Genomic DNA, 23,835 nt, shown 5'->3' on the forward strand with positions numbered 1-23,835 from the left:
ATTAATTTCAGTATTAATTAAACTGCTGAGAAAATCGTACATCCTCATAAGTTATTTATTCAACAAACATTCTTCCACGTTTTCTGTAGTGTACGAAAAAAGAGAACATTTTAATGGTTGCACAGAGGAGCAATAGATATAGCTTTGAAAATATAAAAACACCAATGGCCCGATCTCAACAGAAAATGAATAGCAGCATTTGTGATTGAAGTAAGATACATCAGCGAAAGCAATTGGATAAAGGCATAGAGTCTATCTAAATAAAAATGTGGAAGTTGCATGGGAGAAGAAACAAACATGGAACAAGAAACACATAAGAAATCGTAAGATTTCTGCATCTTCTGGTGCTGGTGTACTGACCATTGATCATCCGCTTCTCTTCCTCAGTAAAGCTGGGCAGGCGTGACCTTGGTCGCCCCTCGGCTCTGCTGTTGTTGTCCACACGCTCCCGCACCACGGCCGGGTAGTCGCCGTCCACGTAGATAGGGTTCGCGAACAGGCCGAGCTGTAAGGTGTTCATAATGCAGCAAGTGCTTGAAGCCAAACCAGAGCATCTGAACAAAGAAAAAGTCAAAGTGTGCCACGGAAACAAGGTGTCTTGGCTACAAGTACACACAAAAACTAACCCTTACAGCGAAATGACATTTAATGCTGCTGGGCAAATTTGAAATTGATATAGACACTCTCAATCATGTGATTCTCACTCTTTCCTGAACATCGCTAAGACGCACAGCGCATGCTCATCAGTGACAGAGAACACCTATCTCGACATGCTGGCGAACTATACAGTTCCACTTATGTCTCCCGATGTCATTCTCCAGTTGGATGTTCCCCCTCTCCCCACCCCCCCCCCACCCCCCGCCCCCGTCCAACCCCCAACCATCCACGCATGATCATGGAGTTGTTACCACATCTCCATATGAGGCGTTTCCCAATCTGACTCTGCTAAGTTACAATGCATTAATGCAAGAGGTTTTATCAAGGACTCTGCATACAGAACTGGGGTTATGCCAGCTTTCAGACAATGGCTCTACGTATTAGCACAGAACATAACATCTGTCATGACTACGAACATGTGACGAGAGTGGAGTACCTTTTCGATTACTGTCAAACAACAAAAGCTGCCCACTTTAGATATACTAAACCCTTTATTATTTTGTACGAGATAGTAACATGAGGATGTGAAATTTTGTTTACTATTTGTACTTGCATCAGCAAATTTATCCCAAGGCGTGTCTCCAGAATCGCTGTTGTACTCTTTTATATTCTACTTTGTCTACAACAGATATCATGCCAAGATCTTTAGTTTTATTATGCCTATGTGGACCCAAAATAGTCTTCAATCATTGTTGAAATCATTTGAATTGAGAGTTGCCTGCATACAGTGTGATCCACAGTTCCTATTACAGGCTTATAGGGGCTGTAAAGGGGCTTTGTGGATAAAGCCTTGATGATTAACACGTGTCCGAAAATGTACTGTCTGGAAAACAAGTCTGAATATCGGATCACTTTCAAATTTCCCATTTCACCATACACATACAACGGACGTAATGAGGGCTGACCAGTGCTCGTCTACATGAGCACATGACACGAGCAACGGTTCGTCGTCAGCTTGTCTCTTACATAATTTAGGACGCCCTCTTCACACTCGACAGTCGGAGCGCCTGTGGAGCACCAGAGTACATTCTTCCAGCTGTGAGCTCACCAGTTTCTCGCCGTCGTAGTTCCTAGGTCCCGGATTTTAATGACATAAAAACAGCGAAATATGCAGGCACTTACGACCTAAAACTTACATAAATATGATCTTAAAAATTAAAATATTTATTTTCATAAACTAATTTTCTTGTTTATTTGCTCATACACCTTTCGACATAAAATTCACTTCCCAACAAATGCTGAGTACGGTACTTATTTTTTGCATAGTTTGAAGTTAACTAGTAGTTATTTCTGTAATGTTTGCTCGTGTGTGAAAAAAAAACAATATACAGTGAAAGCAGTGACACCTATGCAAAAAACTAAGCTACATTTTTACCACAGCACACCACGTGGTTAAAGTATTCTATGTTATTTAACATGTCCTTTCAATCTTCAGTTTCTACAGAGCCACAATGGATCTCAAGATGGATTTATTAGATTTTCGGTTCTCGTAGGAGATCTTCTGTAAAGGTTGGAAGGTAGAAGACGAGGTACTGGCAGAAGTTAAGCTTTGAGAAGAGGGCGTGAGTGGCGATTGGGTAGCTCAGATGGTAGAGCACTTGCCCGTGAAAGACAACAATCCCGAGTTCGGACGTAGCCACTACTTTGCGCCTTGGATGTTCGCATCCCACTCTTAATTTTTAAGAAATGAGTTGGATAATGTAATAACTTTTTATGACAAGGAAGAGTCAAAGGGAAATATCAGCTGTCGCTTTGCTATGAGACACTGCTGTTCACATATTTTAGGGAAACCTGGTTCGTAATTTGAACAGAGCTCATGCGGTTATGAGTACTAGTTTTTGTGAAATAAACATGCTTCTACTGAAAATAACATTCCGGGAACTAAATTACGTATAATTTCTTTTCACGTGGAATAACTAATAATATATACACAAATGTGATTTAATTTCTCTGCAAAAATGTAGTTTAATTTCTCGGCAATAGTTGTTTTGCGATTGATAACGGCGTGTTACGCTCTATAGACATAGCATGATTTTACAAATTGTTACTCACCTTTCATTAATGAAAAGCAATAATCCCAAATTTCGTTGGCATAACTACGAACCTAACAGCATTAATTACTTCGAGAAAATGAGTGAGTTATACTTATTTCACAATCTCCTGAAAAGTATCACCTTTCAGTCATAAATAGTACGCAGTCTTCCAAGAAATATCATCTTTCAGTCATAACCGCACGTACAGAGAAATAAAACCTAAAAACAAATTTGTCATCTACCAAAGTTTATTGCTACTTAAATTTGGTAATATCTCATACCACTGTACATAACAGATTATGCAGTATCATTCATTCCTGTTCAGTGGGAAATCGTGTTAACAAGAGAGGGCTTGAGATCAAACATTTTATGTTGCGGTTTACCTACCTGGAACTGAATTACACGTTCCTGAGCCTCCAGGGATTCCTCCAGTTCATCGTATGGTTCGAACCAGTCACAGTTTAGTGTGATACCGACTTTGCCTGAAAAAATACGATAATTACCATTAAAAACCAATGCATTACTTTTAATCGTTTTTTTGCGTCAGGAAAATGGAAAACTATGATCATAGGAATGCATTGAGAGTAGACTAGCTTCACAGGACTTGAATGTTAGACTTGATCGGAAACAGATTGGCTTCCTATTACAAATTAAACTAATATCACACAGTTTCTAGCATACTTGGAGGATGGGCGACAACTTCGCATCCGAAACATCAGTGCCAAATTAGGGTTATTAGCCCTGCCCGTAATGTTCTGTATTGAGCGTCGGCAACCGTTGTGTGGTCGTTGCTAGTGAGAAATGGGTGGAATGTGGTCAAATCAGCCGTGGATAATAATAATCAGATGCGTGACACAGGCATGAGTCTGTGTACACTGAATGTTTGTCGGTTGAGCTAACTGTCAACAACTTGGGGTTATGTTGGTACCAATTAGCAACTCGGGTCTCTCACTAAAGTCACGAAACTACAAGTAGAGGTAGAAGACTGATGCCGAGGTGGTCACTGTCCTGACGCGGTCTGCTTTGGCCGGCGGTCTGGAGGTTCTTCATTGGCGGCGATGTTGAAAGAGCCTCTCGCGGCACCCGCAGGAATCTTCGAGGCACCCCCTATGGCAGTATCGATAACTCACGATACTACGTAATGTAAATTTGTAGCGTGGATAAACACGAAAGTGTTCAACAAATTTCGTCGTTCATCGTTTTGGTATGAAATGCGACCAGATATTTTACTGCATACGACCTTCTGCCAGTCTCTTTCCCCGTCAAAGTCCAAAGGCCAGTCAACAGAGAAGGAGACAAAAGGAAAAAAGTAAGTATGCCATGATTCGTAATACTTTTCTCCTATAGAGAGACAATATGGTCAGTGCCTTCATGAAAAGTGTTTTGCAGTTGCCTATAAGAACCATGACTGTGGTCAGGTGTGGTCCTCTACGTTCGCATCAGATCGAGGGTCAGGCATGTCTTTCGTCTCATCTGAGAAACGTGGAAATCGTTTGGGGAGATATCGAAACTTTATGCGGTATGTTTAAAGGCCTCCCAGTGAAACTTCTGAAGCGTAATGGAAACAACTTGCAAGAAAAATGTCAGTCACACATCCCTAAGGTTGCGTCGACTACGCTGACCAAAACTTAGAATGATGACGATTATGTATATAACATATTTATATGAGGATTGTGCAGTGTAGAGCCAAGCCATCATCGATGTTCAGCTGTCAGACTATATTCTAAGTGTTTTATTGTTAATAGAAGCATGAGTACAACTGTGATACATTCGACAGTTTTATGCCAAATTGTAACATGTAACGTCAGGAAAGCTTACTGTTTTGTAAGGGTACTACGTTATCATTGTGCTGCTTGAAGATAACTGATAATGGCATTGCCTTACACCAGCAGTCATTTGTAAAGAATTATATACTACGATGAAGCCAAGAAAAGAGTATACCAGCTGTTTTAGCTGACGGTTTTTTCTGTCTTCTGCTGTTTCCTTTTTTAATTAGAAAAACAGTTTCTGTGACCACAAAAAAGTTATACAATTTTAGTTATACTACGAATAAAACGATGAAAGAATGCCGAGAACAATGCAGTACAATTTTTATGTAATAATTTGGCTATGGAAAGAAAATTAAACAAATAATATCTTTGTATATCCATCTTTGTAGAGGATGGTGGTTGGGATATCGGCTGGTCAGTTTTAAGTAAACAGCAATACAAATTATCCGTAAATTGGAACTCTCTAGTACGCTACCAGTTTCGAGGTTACATTACTTCGCCATGAGACCATGTGAATAAAGTAGATCGGGTAAAATCCAATTGCATGTAGTCGCTGTAGGATCATAAATAAGATAACCGGTGTCCGCAGATATCTGATGTAAAAGACGTGATCGGTTCGTGCATTTACGGCTTAAGGTGCACTGATGTGGTGGATACAATATCCTTAGTTACCGACGGTGTGTTATTCAGGAATTACAGGATGACTCACAATTGACGCAAGAGCTGTGTCCGAAGCTTCCAGGGAACCAATTCAGGGGAGGAAACCCCTGGCAGTTGATGATATTGTGTGGTCTTTCCTAGGACTCTGACATGTGTCGTATCGCAACATTTGGCACGTCGCAGTGGTGTGTCTGTAGGTTTTGTTCACAGACGTAATACACAAACTCAAACTGAAACCTTACGTTGATGTAACAAAAGTCATGAGTTCCTCTTAATCTTTTGCCCAAGATAGTCCTGCAACTCAACTAGGCATGTACTCAGCAAGTATTTCTAAGACCCCTGCAGAAATATTGAGCCATGCTGCCTCTACAGCCGTGCATAATTGCGGAAGTGCTTCCGGAGCAAGATTTTCTGCGCGAGGTGACGTTTCGAATCTATCTCATAAATGTTCAATGACTCTCGGGCAGTCTGGGTGACCAAATCTTTCTCTCGATGTATCCAGAATGCTCTTCAATCAAATCTCTGACTATTGTGGCCCGGCGACGTGGAACATGGACATACATAAAAATGCAGTATGAAAAGGTGCAAATTGTCTCCTAGTAGCCGAAGATCAATGTTTCCAGTCAATGATAGGTTCAGTTGGAACACAGGACCCAGTATTTCTCTTGTAAGCACAGCCCACACCATTATGGAGCCACCACCAACTGCCACAGTGCATTGTTGACAACTTAGGTCCATGGCTTCGTGGGGTCTGCGCCACACCCGAATCCAACTCTAAACACCTGAAATCTGGACTCATCTGACCAGGCCATGGTTTTCCAGTCGTCTAGCGTCCAACCGATACGGACACGTGATTAGGCGAGATACTGCAGACGATGCCGTGCTGTTAGCAAAGGCACTCGCTTTGTTCGCTTTCTGGCATAGCCCATTAACGCCTGATTCTGTAGCACGGTCCTAATGGATACGTTCTCCTTACGTTCCACGTTGATCTCTGCGATTATTCCACATAGGCTTGCTTGTCTGTTAGCACTGACAACACCACGCTGGTCTCTGTCGTGAAGGCTGTCGGCCATTGCATTGTCTGGAGTGAGAGGAACTGCCTGACTTTTGGTGTTCTCTCCACATTCTTGACACGACTACGAATACTGAATTTCCTAACGACTTCCAAAATGGAATGTCCTACGCGTCTATTTCCAACTACCATTCTACTTTTTCGGTGCCCATTAACGCCCGTCTTGCGGCCATAATCACATCAAATGTCTCCATAACAAGACATTTGTCACTTCATCGTACAAATAACTGTATCCCGCCCTCTGATAAATTCAAGTAATGTTGCTCGTCGTGAGTACTACAACTGCCAACTGTAGTGTGTGTATGATGGAGAAGTTTATCATCAAATGTGCCATTCCTTCTAATAAAGCATTTATGCCCTTGTTGGACTAAGTGAACTTGCAGAACATTAGAAGGTGGAGTTCTGAAAACAATTGTTCGTTGTAGCAGCAGAATATGCATAATGTCAGGGCAGGAATGTGGCGCACAGTGAATGCTACAAGGATAATGGTGATGGAGTTTTTCATCAGTCCATCATTTCTGATATTATATTACAGCACACTGACTGATCAATAGTTTCCGAACACATACTAATGAACGTTAATGTAGGGTGTGGTACTCTTCCCTCTTAAGGACAGTCTCAACTCTGTTTAGGACACATAATTTGAGGTGCCAGAATGTCTGGCAGTCAATTCTTCATCAACAGCGGAATTCTGAGAAGGTATTCTGTTGGGTTCACATCTGGATCCTGGCAGGTTAGTTCCTTTCAGGAATTTCTTGAAGGAATACACCGTCACTTGAGAGTATATTTCTGCATCTTCCCTGCATCTTCTAGATTTGGGCTTTTACTCCTTTATCGAATAAAATGCTACAGGCAGGAAAAAGCAAATATATGAATTTTTTTAAAAAAATCGAAATATTGGATGCAAGTTAGTATAAAATTACAAGATATACAGTTTCATCTTAGACCAATGACGTGTTGTAATGCGTACTTTGCTGAACGATATATAGACTTGATAACGGGGTGAAATAAAATGGGATCCTGCACAGTACACAGAAAAATACGATAGTGGGCAAACATATACGGACATACCTTGTAATTTCATATCAGTTGTAAATAGGCTGGTTAGGGTTTCTTGTTGGTAACGCCACGTAGCGCTCTGTATGAAAAATCACTGGCTGTGCTTTGTGCAGTCTGTGGCTAGTTTGCATTGTTGTCTGCCATTGTAGTGTTGGGCAGGTGGATGTGAACAGCGCGTAGCGTTGCGCAGTTGGAGGTGAGCCGACAGCGGTGGTGGATGTGGGGAGAGAGATGGCGGAGTTTTGAAATTTGTAAGACTGGATGACATGAACTGCTATATATGTTATGACTTTCGAACACTACTGAGGTAAATACATTGTTTGTTCTCTATCAAAATCTTTTATTTGCTAACTATGCCTATCAGTAGTTAGCGCCTTCCGTAGTTTGAATCTTTTAGTTAGCTGGTAGTAGTGGCGCTCGCTGTATTGCAGTAGTTCGAGTAACGAAGATTTTTGTGAGGTAAGTGATTTGTGAAACGTATAGGTTAATATTAGTCAGGGCCATTCTCTTTTAGGGATTACTGAAAGTCAGATTTCGTTGCGCTAAAAAAATATTGTGTGTCAGTTTAAGCACAGTCTTGTATAATTTTTCTAAGGGGACGTTTCACAGTTTGCATTCCGAAGGAATCTTCGCTAGGTGTATGTGTGGGTCTAGGCACGTTGGTCTCCTGCTGGTTAGGAGACTGCTGCTAGGTGCTGTACAGTGACGCCACCAGGCACTGAATGATGGGAAACGAGTAATTTTGTGCGATTACTCGCGCTCTAGCCTGCTGTAAACCGCTGGTTGAGTCTGGGTTTGGTGAGGACCTTACCAGCGATCACTTGTAGCGATAACAGTGAAGTAATGAGGGGGTCTTTCTCGTGGTTAGTGTGGAGTTCCCTTATTATGCTTAAGAATACAGTTATTGCAGAGTCATACGAAAACCTTTTAATGAATTGTGTATTGTGTATCGTAGAGGAACGGCTCGCAGACGATGGGTGTTCCTATCATGTTGAGAATGCACCCTGCCTTGAAGCGGCATCTTTCGAACAACATTTTGTGGACTGTTCTGACCAGAATTCCCACCTCAACCCAATAAAACACCTACGGGATGCGTTAAACGTCGACCTCACCCCGGACACCAGCGTCCAACATCATTACCTTCTCTGATTTCGGCTTCTGAGAAAGAATGGGCTGCCACACATTCAGACATCTAACTGGACGCGTCCCAGGCAGAGTTCAAGCCATCATAGTGGAGAAGGGAGGACACATCCCACATTAATGTCCATTAGTATGTGTCTGAATACTTTTGATTAAATAGAGCAGTTGGTTACTTAAGCAATGGTCACTGCAGTGTCCATCTTGTTCCAATGTAAATGACATTAAAACTTGGTTACCGTGAATGGAATTTTGACACCCAGATTGGAGAACAGGTGATTTCTTTTCGGGAACAGTTGAGAAAGGAATTACAAACTCACCGTTCTGCGTGGAGCGGTACTGCTCGTCGTAGAGGCGGTAGACCATGGCGTGCGCTCTGATGACGGTGTGTGCTGCCAGGTAGTCGCCGATGCCAGAAGCTTCCTGCGACGGAGCTTGACCGCCTGTGGTAGCGTAGCCTTTCATTAACTCGAAAGGCTCGTTGAATGTCAGCCACATCTTCACCTGCGAGAGAAACACGGCACTTCAATACAGGTAGATGTTGACGACTTAATATGGTGGTGGCTTGGAAATGGATACTGACCAGAAACACCTTCTCGTATCTTTGACTGGTAAAAAATGGGAAGTTTGAAGAAATCCCATGCCTCTCAGCACAGTTTCGTATATGCAGAAATTTGACGAACCTATACAGTTATTCTCCATCTCCAACCACCTCATCTTCCAACCCTCGATTTTTTTGTCGAATTACGTGTGCGAGTATATCCAAGATGTGGGAAACCAGACCACTGGCGAAGTTGTTTTTAGAAATCATGTATACTTATTTCAAAGACTGAATGTTTCATGACAGCAGTTCCTAAGAACCTGGACATTCTGAAAAACCGCACAAAAAATTCCCTTACTTCATTGTGTTAAAATTGTTGAGACCTTCTTGATTCTTCAGAATATCGTTAAACAGTTTGTGCTCCAATGAAATAAAGGAGTTGTATATATTCAGCATGTGGTATTGTTCCCGAAAGTCTTTGATGAAACAGTGACGTCTGCACTTTTTTTTTTATTTTGCTTTAGATTTGATTTACTATCCAACACACAGTTCTGAGTCCGGGTCGTGAGCTCCGGTCCCCAAATTGTGCACATGTAGCATAGTATTTGACCTGCCAGGGAGTTTATAACAATTGTTTGACATCTTCTTCTGAATGTTACCAGCAGATCTCCATTGGTGGCTATCTCGTATAAAATTATCAAATTAACACACATTTGCGGTTCAAAGTTGAAAATGCATTAGGTTGAACTCAGATTCACTCATCATCTTCATTCTAGAGAACATAAACTTACCAAATGTATTCTATACAAGAATGCAGCATTTACATAAATATTAGATTTCTGTCGAGTTCAGTATTCTTGCATTTAGTAATGGTAGCAGGATATAGGATTCATCTTCACTTACGTAAATATAACTTTGATAAGCAACCTCTAAGTCTCTCTTTCAGTCTGCTATCAAACCTCTGACATTTAATATTAGAGTTAGGAAAAACCAACTTAAAACACCATCTTCATTGTTTGGTCTCTTGAAAATTGGTTAAGACTGGAGCTGTTGCCTATGGAATTCATCGGAAGGCGATGATGTAGAGACAGTGGCAATATTTTTGTCCCTCTTTATATTCTTGCATTTAGTAACTGTAGCTGGATTTGGGTTTCATCAAGTCTTAGCTTACAGATTAATTCCTTGACAAAGTTAATGTTAAAAGAAGGCTAAAATCCTGTTTGAGACCTTTGTTCGTTTTAGTCATTGTAATAAGTGAATATAGAATTTTACTTTCATCTTTCCACTTCTACACAACTCCTTTAATCATTAGCCAATGATCGTGGGTTCACTGTGTACCTACCTTCTTCTTATCTAAACAACTTAAAAGTTGTTACTAAGTCAGTAAGTGTGATGTGAGTCTGTAAGGTAGCATTCCTATTTGTTTGTATAATTTGGATCAGTATGAAATGCGGATACGCTGCAATAGATGCTCCTATAGTAAGGTCGATAATTCCGAGTCCTCTTTCTCTGACAGTAAATATGGCGGCAGCTATTCACTTGTTACTTCGCTCGCTTTCAAATCAGTGACGATCACAATTTATCCACATCAGATACTTTCTTCGTCCTCTTACTTGAATTTGCAAATGCTTGTTTTAACTGCGCCTTAGTTCTTCCGATTTATTTCACAACCGGTTCTGCAACCCGCTTACACATCGTAGGTTACTCTAAGTCCCTTTTAACTATACTATCAAAGCTCTAAGACACCTAATATCCCGATAAGGAAAGCAGTAACTTAAAACACTAAATTCTTGGTTTCACTCTCCAAATCCCTCCGAATTTCCCAACAGAGCGTGCCTTAGGACGTTATTCGTAGGACGATGGCGTAGACACAGTACGGAGATTATCTCAGCCGTACTTCACGCAACACATTTTACGCTGACTACAGTATCGCTACCACGAAACTTATTTTTGGATCTTAGGCTGTCTGAAGCTAAGAGAAGGAGAAACGTTTTGAACAGAAATGAACTCACCCTGTCACCGAAGTTGTCAAAGAGCACCCTGGCGTACTCGAGGAAGTAGTCCGCTAGGATGGGGTTGGGCCAGCCCCCTATGTACTGCAGGGCTTGCGGCAGGTCCCAGTGGTACATCGTCACCTGGAAAGGAGAGAGTTGAGTGACGCACATAGTGGCTAAGGTATCGCTGGAGTTTCATCTTCTATTGGTTCTACAAACTGTCTGAAATATACTGACCGCACTAAAAGGCATGAACAAACTCTTTTTTGGCGCAGACAACCAACTGTAGTACGCCGAAAATTCCACTGAAAAACGTAAACTGCATGCACTACAATCGTTTGAGGTTATTATCGACGTTCTTATGGACAGTAACTAACATTCAATACACCAAAGGCTGCTCGACAGGAACCAGATAAAGAAGAAATCCGAAAAATGGCTTGGTACAAAAATTCAGTTCCACTGTTCCCGAGAAAGACACACAGTGTACGCAACAGCTTAACGTATCGCAGACTAGGAGTTAATCAGGCCTTACAGATGGATTACAGGTTAAAATTGAGGATGCGAGGGGAACGAAAATGCCTTCGCCCTTATCAAATGGCTCATCCCTACATTTGCTTTGATTCGCCTAAGGAATTAAGAGACAACCGAAATGTCGATGGACTGACACTGATTTCTCTACTGCTCCTTCCAATTATTTTATAGTATCTTAACTAATATGTTACCTTTATTGATGGTGAGGACAAAGAAAGTCCTGTAAATGTAAAATCCAATGCAGTAACGATAAATGTAGGAGTATAAAGCGTGAAGATTAAGCCAGGTGTTTATAATGAATTTGATTTGGAATGGGATGCATGTGTGTGGCATGTTCATATATAATGATATACAGGTAAACGTATCGTCTAATGAAAGATTCTCTATAACATTCCTATGTTCTTGAAAGTTGTCTTTTATTGACGTTCCATTTGCAGAGGATCACAGTGAACTTTATCCTTTGTCTAGCCTCAGCAGCCATAAGAAGAGTAGAGGTGTCAAACTTTCTAAGTGCCTAGTCTAACATTAATGAAGATCCACAGAAAACAATACATGTCTTGTTTCCATTCTTTTGTTTTATAGTAACAATTGTAATAGGAATTTGCATCCAAAATATTATGAATATATTTTTGTACCACAGCATTATATTGCAGATCTCATCACTGCAAACAATAAACAGACAGATTATAAATAACTTAGGGGGAATGTTCTAAGTGCTGTACCAGGAAGTAATTGCTTGTACGCGCCAATAACAAAGATTTTGTTTCAAGTGCCACTGATACAGAAGCATTACGTTTTATTTGTGATAATACATGTACAGAAATGCATTATTGCTTCAACTAGCTGAACTGCAGAATACGAAAATGATTACTGATATATTCTGAAATTTTTGCAAGAGAATCAGAAAACTATATTCAAGTAACAAGTCCCTCTGAATTTACTTCCGTTTCTTACTAATCGAAATTCGGAAATGTCGAAGATTACTTGTGCTGTGGTGAATGAAATGACAACGTTGTCAAAATGTCGTTCTGTTGCTGCTGACCGGCACTCTTTCAGACATCTTTCTCATGAATTACGGCATGGTATACTTCAGCCGTGGCCTTTGCTCTTTTGAATGCATTATCATTTTCCTATTCTTCTGTTCCAAAGTAAGAATTATTATACAGCTTTTTGAGGTGGATGAGTACGAGACCGTTTGATCATGCTGTGCTTTGAGATCTTACACATCTGCGTTGATCACTATGTTGCATCAGTATATTTAAAATTAAAGAAAATATTTGTATTCCATGGAATGGACCCATAGCATTAGCAGACACAACAATTCAGTCTGAATAGAGTGGAACAGAGGTCTTTCTTGCCTTCCTTTGTTTCTTCATAATTGCAACACCTCTGTCGCTGAAACGGTGTGCCCGGTCACCAAATACTTGTGTGTTATCTTTACAAACCAATCAAGGCTACATAGGGGAGACCATGAAAAGTTGCACTTGGTATACGGAACGAAGGTACTGTCTGACACAATGACGATGTGCGATCTAGCATGTTTAAAACACTTGGAAGAAGTCTAGGCACATGTAACAGAGAATCGAGAACACGTTTTGTGAAAAGATGCACATTGTATGTTTGACATTTCCACACTAAATTACGGCCACTTCGGGTCGGTGATTGCGACCCTTATAATAACTGAATGCAGTGATCTGCAGTTGAGCATCACCGGCGGAAACAGGTTATGATTTATTATATACTGAGGTGAACGACTAGAAATAGGAGCAGTTTAAACTACTTCGTTTTGCTGTGAAAAAAGGAAACATATAGTGTCATCTGATCGTTTTCTGGTGAATGGAGACAAGGCTATATTCATTTATTTCATTTTTATTTGATTTAACTCTTACGAATGTATTTTCTAAAATAGAAGGTACCATTTAGCGACGAGACCACGGAACTGCTCGGTTCTTTCGGAGATAGCAACTATTGTAAGCTCAGTACGCTCCCTGTTTATTTTCATATTAGAGATCGGTTATATTGACATTCATCTTCCTGCTTTAGATTTCTGATGGTGGTCCCATTATTAATTTGTTCATACCTGATCATGATGTAATTCTTATGTGATTTCAATGAAACTGGTAAAGTAAATTTTCTGCTTCCCTACTTCGCGACGCAGGATGAATTATAATTCCGATCAGAATTATAAAAGCAGCTATTCGTCATTCTCGAAGGGAGAATCTCGAAAAATATAATCAGATCCTATGCGAATATAAAGAAAATTTACGTAAGCAGATATGGGTGTAAAAGAAGAAAAAGAAACAAAATATCTGAAGAAAATTTGAATAAATAATCTAACATGATTTATAATTGGTATATGCGCAGATAGATTGGAATCAAAAGAATGTAATGGTACTTTGTATCTTACCATTCAAAGAGTAAACCAACACACCTATAATAACGTGTTGCTTCGGTGACAACAAGTTTCATCAAACAGGTTCTCTTGTGTACGTACCATCGGTTGAATGTCATTTTCCAGTAGCAGGTTGATGAGGTTGTTGTAGTAGTCAATCCCCGCCTGGTTGATCACGTCTATGTCCCCGTTAGGCAGTATACGAGACCAAGAGATGGAGAAGCGGTATACTTTAGCCTGGAACAAACACAGTATCATACTAGCGTTTTTACCAACTGCCAAGACTCTAGCATTCAGTGTGACGACTCTATGGACGAAAATGTAGAATACAGCAAATTTCATCACAGATTTATCAAGATAATTCCAACAACATGGAAGCAGCAAGCGGGTTTTTGCTATGAAATCTAAGCTCTTCGCAAGAATACGCTTTTCTCCCACTCTTCATTCAGGGCCACCTCCTACGATCTGAATGATTTGTTTTGCGAACACTGGCTCCTTATCTCAAAATAATTAGTTTAAGATCCTCTTTCATTTTGATAATTTTTATTCTAAGGATTCTGAATACAATATGCATTGATTTTGACGCAGGGGAGCTTGTTTAGAAATTGCTACATAGATTTAGTAGCTGAAATCGGCATTATGCCATTAGTCGTGATATATCCAGTTTTTCCTCTTGTCTTGAAGAAAAAAAACTTCTCTTTAGTCATTCCGAAGAGAACTGCTCCAAAGACGGTTGAAACGATAATTTTACAGTTGCATTTGAGTCTCATAATTATGCGGCATAGGGCTCTAAAGTATTTTATTTACAACCATATTTGTCGTGGAAGTCTACACATTTAGATCTAGCGAGTTCTTACGTACCGAAAGTTTATATTTTCTTTTATTGTGGAAGAGAGTGGAAGGTAAGCAACGTAAATGAGGGTAGATGCCAGCACAATATTCTTCTCTCGGAAAAAGTCTAATGGACCAGTTTCCATAGATCCACACTTGCACCGAGCGAAGTCTTTATCTCACTGCCTAGCAAAAGTCTTTCTGATTGACGCTTCAATTGGCTGTGAACACTGTGGGACTTAACATCTATGGTCATCAGTCCCCTAGAAGAACTACCTAAACCTAACTAACCTAAGGACATCACACAACACCCAGCCATCACGAGGCAGAGAAAATCCCTGACCCCGCCGGGAATCGAACCCGGGAACCCGGCCGCGGGAAGCGAGAACGCTACCGTACGATTCTGATTGACACTACTTGAGTTGTTCGCTTCTCGGGTGTCGTAAGTTTTACTGTCTAGTGTAGGTTTTTTATTTTTATTTACACGTCAAGTCCCATAGGACAAAATTGAGGAGTAATCTCCAAGGTCAGTACATGAAATTACAACATAAAAGTAATAACATATAAAAATAAAATATTTAGTAACCAGAAAAAGGCAAGCCATAACTTTAAGTTAACGCAATCAAAAATACAACAAGAATCAGCTTAATTTTTCAAGGCATTCCACGACAGAATAGAAGGAGCCACCCATGAAGAAACTCTTCAGGTACGATTTGAAAGCGCGTGGATTACTGAAAAGATTTTTGAATTCTAATGGTAGATTATTGAAGAACAGGGTTGGATAAGAGGTTTGTGAACTTACACCACTTATTACCCAAAACGCCCGTTTCAGAGCCAAAAACATTCTTTGAGAATGGAAAGAGTTACCCCAAAATATAATACCATACGCAATAAGCTAATGAAAATAAGCAAAGTAGACTAATACCCGTGTCGGACTATCACTCACTTCAGATACCGTTCGAATAGTAAAAATGGCAGTATTAAGTGTTTTAACAATATCCTGAACGTAGGCTTTCCACGACAGTTTAGTATCTGTCTGAACACCTAGAAATTTGAGCTGTTCAGTTTTACTATTTATATGTTCATTCTGTGAAATTAAAACGTCGTGTTTTGTTGAATTGTGTGTTAGAAACGGTAAAAACTGTCTCTTACATGCGAAATTCTTGAGCGTAATCTCTATCATAGATTTGAAACCTACTTATAAAGGGATCAAATTCAACTATTTACAGGAGTGTGGAGGTGACCAGAGGTTCAAACTTAGAAAATCATTGTAATTACTTTCCACAAATTTAAATAAATTTAATTGACACAGGTGAGAGCAGCGTCCTCAATTGTACTAAACCTATTTTCACAAGAGACTGACATTAACACATACCAAGAAGCTAACACACAAAATAAAAACTACTGGTATTTAGTCAAAAGGAGCGACAATTAGTTCTTCTATTAAAGCTTGGTAGCAGAAAGGGTTGGGAGGGGGGAGGTTCGGTGAATAATTACAACATGACAGTTATGTTGCCAATTTTTCTGCATGTGAAAGGCTGCCTCACTGCATATGCGTGATGTAATTGCACCCACAGTGTCAAATGGTGAGGCTTAACCATGGGCGACCTTGCAAAATTGTTCCCTGGAAAATAGACAGTGAAACTGCGTGATGACCCAAGGCATGAACTGACTACTATCTCACATCCAACTGCAACCTCTGAAGTCTGGGAAGGTAGATGAGGCGGCCGTGTGCCAGAGTTCCATGAACTCCGGTTGATTGCTCATCACTGTACCAACAGCTGTGACGAGTAGCGACCAAGGTCTACCTGCACGGACACCGACTGCAAACAATGCTTCCAGTCCACAGAGATTTTGTATTCTACATTCCCAACAACCGACGACAGTGGAGTCATATTTTCGTTCACTGCCACTTCTTGAATAATAAGGAGCCCTTCAAATTTGTAGAGGATTATAACGGTAGTCATTATTTTGAAGAAATACGTAAAACCTATTACTAAGGTCGTAACAGAAATCACATTGTGAGCTACTGCTCTCCAGTACATATAGACTCTGGCTTTTATTTATCCTTTAAATTTTTTTTTCTTTGGAAAAAATTTGCGTATGGCGTTATACACACTTCGAAATGAAATCAATAATAAATAAAAGGTTGTTCAGCAGTTTTAGTCGTAAAGAATGGAACAAGATTCTAAATTTCAGGGAGACGATTTTTAATTACTTGGAGGCCTCTGCCTTTGTTAATAGTACTGCCAAACGCATATCTATGCATCTCAGTAGATAGCGAGGTCGGCTAGAGCCGTCTGGTGACAAGATGAGTGTAATGAAGTTGTGTTTTGTGGGGTATTTATGTAGCTAACCACGACAACACGGAGAGGATATCACACGAAATACCTACAACGAAGATGCCGCACCTCTCTCCCCACCCGGTAGACAGAACATAATCAGTCTATATTGAAAATATGAGAAATTGCAGAGAGGTTGGGAATTCACTTTGATCCTTTTGTTTCCTGTGTGATATGCTACCTCTTCTCCTTCTATAGCAGGCTAATTAATGTTGATGAAGTGGCTACCACGACCAGGACTTCTTAGCTGAACGCCATCGCACGTGCATGAGTTAATGAATACGGATGAGGAGGCAGTTTGGTTGCTCTGCTGTGTGATTAGCGCTTCTACCTGTGATATTGGGGAATTGTATGGGTTTCGGGAACTGGATCATCAGTTTTGCTACTCCTGTTGACAACAAACTGGTAAGTGTAAGGCCGTTGACTTTGTCCTAGTCTAACGGATAAAGGATGAATTTCGGTATACCACCGTCTGGTATAATAACGAGGAAGAGCCTCTGTACCTCTGATCTCAGCTACAATTCCATCCCTGCCCAACCATTCAGTGCTTACGGTTTGCGGTGTCACTCTTCGCAATTGGTGTCATTAAGAAGTGGTATGAATGGACATCAAATCAACACATCGTTCTGTCTGCCGTTGTCAGCATCGCAGAACCCTGTGCCAGTACACTCACCAAGGACTTTTCTACGGCAGACTTCTACTCTTGTGTACTCACCCCCAAATCCTTGAGGGCCTGTACGTCCTCAGCATAATGATGGTACGAATCACAGGTCACGTCTCCGTTCTCCCCTTTGTGGCCGTACTCTGGATGTTTGTGGAGCATGTGGTCCCAGATGCTCTCTCCTTTGCCTGTAAAAATATATGAAGTCTTACTATACACAGGCTGGGTTTATATGTGGATTCTTCCCTCTGGCTTAAGAAAAAAACTGGAGGTGCTGAATGCGTTAAGAAAGTGTTAGTTTTTCCAGAATTTCATAACAGCCGCAGCAAATCATTGCGATTAAGCTGTTTTGGGACATTATTCGTTCAAGTACAAATGTGAGATCTTTAGAAAAGAGGCATTGCTGATAGAAAGTCTTGAGACTTGAGTTCAGGATGTTTTGTCATTACAGGATGCGGGTGCTTTTCTCTGTCTGCGGCGACTCGTATTCCAGGTTATATGCAGTGGTGTTTCAGAAGAAAAGACCTTCACATTATAAAAAATATACCTCAGTAAATAACTGAAACCCTACCACGCTTTTAAGCTCCTCTACCGATTGAAATTTGTCTGGAGTAAAACTGTATGATATCTGTGAGCCCAATTATCAGTGCCTTTTTTTAAATTCTGACACATCTGAAAAGCAGGGTTTTACAAAATAATTCTGAATTGTTTTGTTTATAGATGCAATGTTTCGTAAGTAAAATGAAGGGCACAGTGATCTAGTATTTGAAATTTGCATAAACACAATAGTATTCACTAGCATTTATTTTTAAATTTTACTTTATGACAGGTTTCGACATATATACTCCTCGTCTGATAGCACTGTCTTCCAAAACTAATAACATGCGGCCCACGACTACCCAGGATACATTTCTTTTTTGGGAAGCTAGACATACGCGACGATGACCATATACGTCGAAACACATCGTAAAACAAAATAAAAGAATTTCGATCAAAGAGTTTTAAATTGAACTTTCTCCTTTACTGTTCCTTACGTGCCGCCACCTTAACATTAGAGTCAGGAATCATGATATCGCTAACTTTTGTTAAAGGCAAAATGTTCGTCTAAAGCAGAAAAGGCCGCTGACGGTTTTTACATACTTGTCCCTCCAACATCGTTGAATTTTCCTATTGGAAGTGTTATTTAAAGTTTGCTGTAGTTTGTTGTCACCAGAGAAAGTGATGCTGTCAAACATCAATGGACATCAATGTCATTAATCTAATCTACGAGTTTCAACAATTGTATAGCCCAAAGTAGACACTTTTAAACATATGGAGACATCGCATCGTCTTCATTACAATTCTACTTATTTCAGATGCTATCACTTTTGAATTAACATTAAACTGACAGAATGTCTAGATGGTTCACTTTCTTCCATACGTAAGAACATAGGTAACCTGCATCACCCAGCTATACAATGAAATACATTTTCATGATACAATTAACGATTCTGCGCTGCTATATATAGAGGGTATTTCAAAGTCTTCGCATCAGAGTCCGATGGGTGATTGGGGAATTACTTTTGTTAAAGGCAAAATGGTCGCTGACACTATAATAGTTTATCCTCTTGCGAGGTGGCAGTCCATGTATGCATTGTTTGTTGCCTACAATCCAGCGATCTGCTCCCCGCATAACGGTGTAAGCTAATCAAAATTGAAGTTCCAGACTCTTAAGGTTTTCTTGTTAAAAATCACTGTGTCATTGTAACGGAGTAGCTAGTATACGCACACCGCAGAATGTCAACGACTGACTCCTCTCTGATGGATAGCCAATAGTAACCCGATTCCCAGCTTCGCCAGGGAACATCAACAAACATATTTTTGCCAACAGTAGTTCTTCCTCGTGACTGATAAATGAGTCCTACACTTTCGATACAAAGACTTTGAACCACCCTCTATGTGAAGAATTTGTTGGCGACTCGGGGTAAAGGTGAACAGAAAAAGGAGCACCTGTCAGCTAGCGGCTGTTAACAGAAGGCTAACACAGGAAATAGAGTTAAAATATGAACTATGATGTAAATGGTAAATAATTTACTTTAAATAAAAGTGAGTAAATACAAAATTGGAACTGTCTGATTTTTTAATTTAGTGTGGATGTTTGTTGAATATCAGCAAATTTTTTCTGATGCTGTAATCAAGGAGAATTGCTCGTCTGTAATCCAGTTCTGTCTTTACCAAGAAACTTATTTTAGAAGGTACGTCATCTTTAACACTTGATTACGTTCCTTAGTTCTTTCACTGCTCAAATTACCAGAATCATTTCAGAGTACTCTATCACGATACCTGAATAAGAAAAAATTCGTTACGGAGGTACAGCTTAGAGTCTCACAGAGCCATTGGGACTGTTGACCTGTTCGCACACAGGCAGAGATGAACTTCATACAGGCAGACGCATTGTTATAAAATAGAAGCAACATCTGTTAATGAGTTGTAACTATTTTTCTTCGGTCATGGCTGCTTTACTAATTTTACGCCATCGCAGGAATTCACGGCATCGACTGTGACGTGATGGTACACTGCAACTAACTAGGCGAGATTAGAAGACAGCCTCTGACAGCAACAACCGGTAATGATCGCTCATGTCGCAAGGCAGCTATGACTGACATAAACAGCTAGACACGACATTCCGTATGAATGAACCTCTACCAACGGATAAAACGTACTATGATGTGTGTGATTAGACTGCATAGAGGTAAAACATACCAGCAAAGACATTCACTGGATCCATCACCTGATTTATGGCTAATAATCCACTTGTAAATGTTCCGCAGCAACATCAGTATCTTCAAGTTAAACGGAAAGCACAGCGATGAAGGAAAACTTCTGGCTACATTTACTACATAAACAGATCAGAGATCCTGCTATCCTTCCTGTGGGGGTGGCACCCAATAGTCGTTACATTTTTGAAGAAAACTAGCGCTTCAGTGTATCGTATATTCCTCCAGCGCCAGTCACATATCCGTAAGAACGCTCTGTAGGGTCGTATTTTGGAAAGAAATTGAAAATTTGTGGTAGGGACTTTGGGGCCAAACTGCTGAGGTCATCGGTCCCTAGGCTTACGCACCACTTAATTTAACTTAAACTGACTTACGCTAAGGACAACACACACACCCATACCCAAGGGAGGACTCGAACCTCCGACCGGAGGAGCAACGCGAACCGTGACAAGACGCCCTAGACCGCACCCCTCGCAGCCACTCTTACTTTGATTAGTAGCCTTACGGGAATCTAGAAAGGATTATTCTACCTATTCATCTAACTCTATTGTTTGCAAAACGTCGTGAATGAATGAAGCTCTGTCTGACATGAGTGATACTTTTGTAAATCTTTGCTGATTCTTTTTTGAGAATTTTTTCAGGAACGTCATAATGTTTGGGCCTATATTACGCTCTAGGATACCGACGTTGGCCAGAATCTCTATCAATGGCGATATTGCTAGTGACATGTCAGTAACGGCTGAACTTTTCTCGACACTCTTTCCAAAACAGTCCTCATGAGGAAACTACCATTCTAATTTCTTGAGTCATAATTGCCAGGGGTCACAAAACAATTTTGTTTTAGATGTGCAACGCCTGTAGCCGTACAACGCTCCATTGAGTGAATGGGAGTCGTGCAGTGCTTTCACAGAATGCAGAGAGACGTCCTGTAGACCCAACAGAATCCATAACCAAATCCTTCAACACGTTAATAATTGCATCGTAATACACAATCTTGGGAATTTTAAACGCATTTTGTAACAATAGGAATATCCCCACCGTGACAGGAGGGTTTTATTACTCCTTTACTGAAACCAGGCAAATACTTATGAATTCTAATTCAGGATTAAAATGCATAACCAATGTGGTAAATAAATTATTTGAAAGATTTGTCAGTCTACAAATATGTTGGTGACTGGCAGCCAGAGAATATCTATTCCTATTTCAAAATACACTCCTGGATATGGAAAAAAGAAGACATTGACACCGGTGTGTCAGACCCACCATACTTGCTCCGGACACTGCGAAAGGGCTGTACAAGCAATGATCACACGCACGGCACAGCGAACACACCAGGAACCGCGGTGTTGGCCGTCGAATGGCGCTAGCTGCGCAGCATTTGTGCACGTGGGGCGTGAGGTCTCCACAGTACATCGATGTTGTCGCCAGTGGTCGGCGGAAGGTGCACGTGCCCGTCGACCTGGGACCGGACTGCAGCGACGCACGGATGCACGCCAAGACCGTAGGATCTACACAGTGCCTTAGGGGACCGCACCGCCACTTCCCAGCAAATTAGGGACACTGTTGCTCCTGGGGTATCGGCGAGGACCATTCGCAACCGTCTCCATGAAGCTGGACTACGGTCCCGCACACCGTTAGGCCGTCTTCCGCTCACGCCCCAACATCGTGCAGCCCACCTCCAGTGGTGTCTCGACAGGCGTGAATGGAGGGACGAATGGAGACGTGTCGTCTTCAGCGATGAGAGTCGCTTCTGCCTTGGTGCCAATGATGGTCGTATGCGTGTTTGGCGCCGTGCAGGTGAGCGCCACAATCAGGACTGCATACGACCGAGGCACACAGGGCCAACACCCGGCATCATGGTGTGGGGGGCGATCTCCTACACTGGCCGTACACCTCTGGTGATCGTCGAGGGGACACTGAATAGTGCACGGTACATCCAAACCGTCATCGAACCAATCGTTGTACCATTCCTAGACCGACAAGGGAACTTACTGTTCCAACAGGACAATGCACGTCCGCATGTATCCCGTGCCACCCAACGTGCTGTAGAAGGTGTAAGTCAACTACCCTGACCAGCAAGATGTCCGGATCTGTCCCGCATTGAGCATGTTTGGGACTGGATGAAGCGTCGTCTCACGCGGTCTGCACGTCCAGCACGAACGCTGGTCCAACTGAGGCGCCAGGTGGAAATGGCATGGCAAGCCGTTCCACAGGACTACATCCAGCATCTCTACGATCGTCTCCATGGGAGAACAGCAGCCTGCATTGCTGCGAAAGGTGGATATACACTGTACTAGTGCCGACATTGTGCATGCTCTGTTGCCTGTGTCTACGTGCCTGTGGTTCTGTCAGTGTGATCATATCATGTATCTGACCCCAGGAATGTGTCAATAAAGTTTCCCCTTCCTGGGACAATGAATTCACGGTGTTCTTATTTCAATTTCCAGGAGTGTAGATTTTGTATTCTCTGGTCCACTGCACGCCAAATAATGCATCTGGAGTCTGTATTGCAAAAGGCTTTCATACATCAGCAACACCTGATCATCATGTTTTTCGATTTGCAAAAGGCATATGATATCATTTTCTGCCATCACCTTCTATTTACACTATACAAGTCGTTTTGGGGGTTTGGTCCCAAATTTTTCTGGAGAACTTTCTATCCCTCTGACTATTCCAGGTCAGTTCAGTCCAAGGGGCAAGTATGCAAGAGAAGAGGCCCTCATTGTTACATGTTGAGTGTTATCCTTTTTGCCATTGCGGTCAATGTTGTAGTGGCCACCATGGTTGTCAGTTTAACCCTCCGCATACTAGGCTGACTTTCTCTTGCACAGTGGTACCACTCATTGCCCACCTCAGCACACCAACTGATGGGAGCCAAATGAAAAGCACAACCGTTGACCTAAACCATGTGAATAACGTTTTTCTTACAAAAACTCTTTTCAGCATTTTTTTCGGCTCAGGATTGAGAATCCTCAAACCAGAACTATGTCTGAGTAGCATTGACCTGTGCTGTCGTTCTGTCACAAAGAACTGTTCCTGGTGAAAGCGATGATCGATATACGTTGGCAAGGAAACGATCTAATTCCGCGACGTATTAAATCCAAAATCATGCTGCCTGATGGTATGTTTGCAGCTTGATGATACGTTCGCTTTAAATAGTCTTAAATGCTCTTCAATAGGGAGGCAAAGAAATTGATATCTTCATTTGTGAATCAGTTCGATGGTCAAACTTCAGTGCGATAATATGTTCTTGCATGTATAACTTTTAATTTAAATTCCAATTGCTATGGATTTAACCATCGATTGTCAGTTTTGTTTCGATGATCAAGTTGTGAAGTTGTGTTTTAATTTAAACAACTGAATTTTTAACTCATTGTGTGATTGTGTTTTCTTGACCATT

At 41.1% G+C, this 23,835-nt stretch overlaps 1 protein-coding gene across 1 annotated transcript in view; it reads right to left on the reverse strand.

Moving 5' to 3' along the window:
* The window catches only part of LOC126281472 (myrosinase 1-like), a 37,543-nt gene that overhangs the window by 11,858 nt on the left and 1,850 nt on the right, over nucleotides 1–23,835 (reverse strand). The window contains exons 2-7 of the mRNA XM_049980468.1: nucleotides 17,734–17,867; nucleotides 13,948–14,082; nucleotides 10,941–11,063; nucleotides 8,708–8,891; nucleotides 3,078–3,172; nucleotides 361–505 (exon numbers count right to left, since the gene is read on the reverse strand). Of these exons, the coding sequence (XP_049836425.1) occupies nucleotides 361–505; nucleotides 3,078–3,172; nucleotides 8,708–8,891; nucleotides 10,941–11,063; nucleotides 13,948–14,082; nucleotides 17,734–17,867 (816 nt within the window). The remainder of the gene's footprint in view (nucleotides 1–360; nucleotides 506–3,077; nucleotides 3,173–8,707; nucleotides 8,892–10,940; nucleotides 11,064–13,947; nucleotides 14,083–17,733; nucleotides 17,868–23,835) is intronic.

Source organism: Schistocerca gregaria, chromosome 7 (genome assembly GCF_023897955.1).
Source record: "Schistocerca gregaria isolate iqSchGreg1 chromosome 7, iqSchGreg1.2, whole genome shotgun sequence".
Taxonomy (NCBI): Eukaryota; Metazoa; Arthropoda; class Insecta; order Orthoptera; family Acrididae; genus Schistocerca; species Schistocerca gregaria.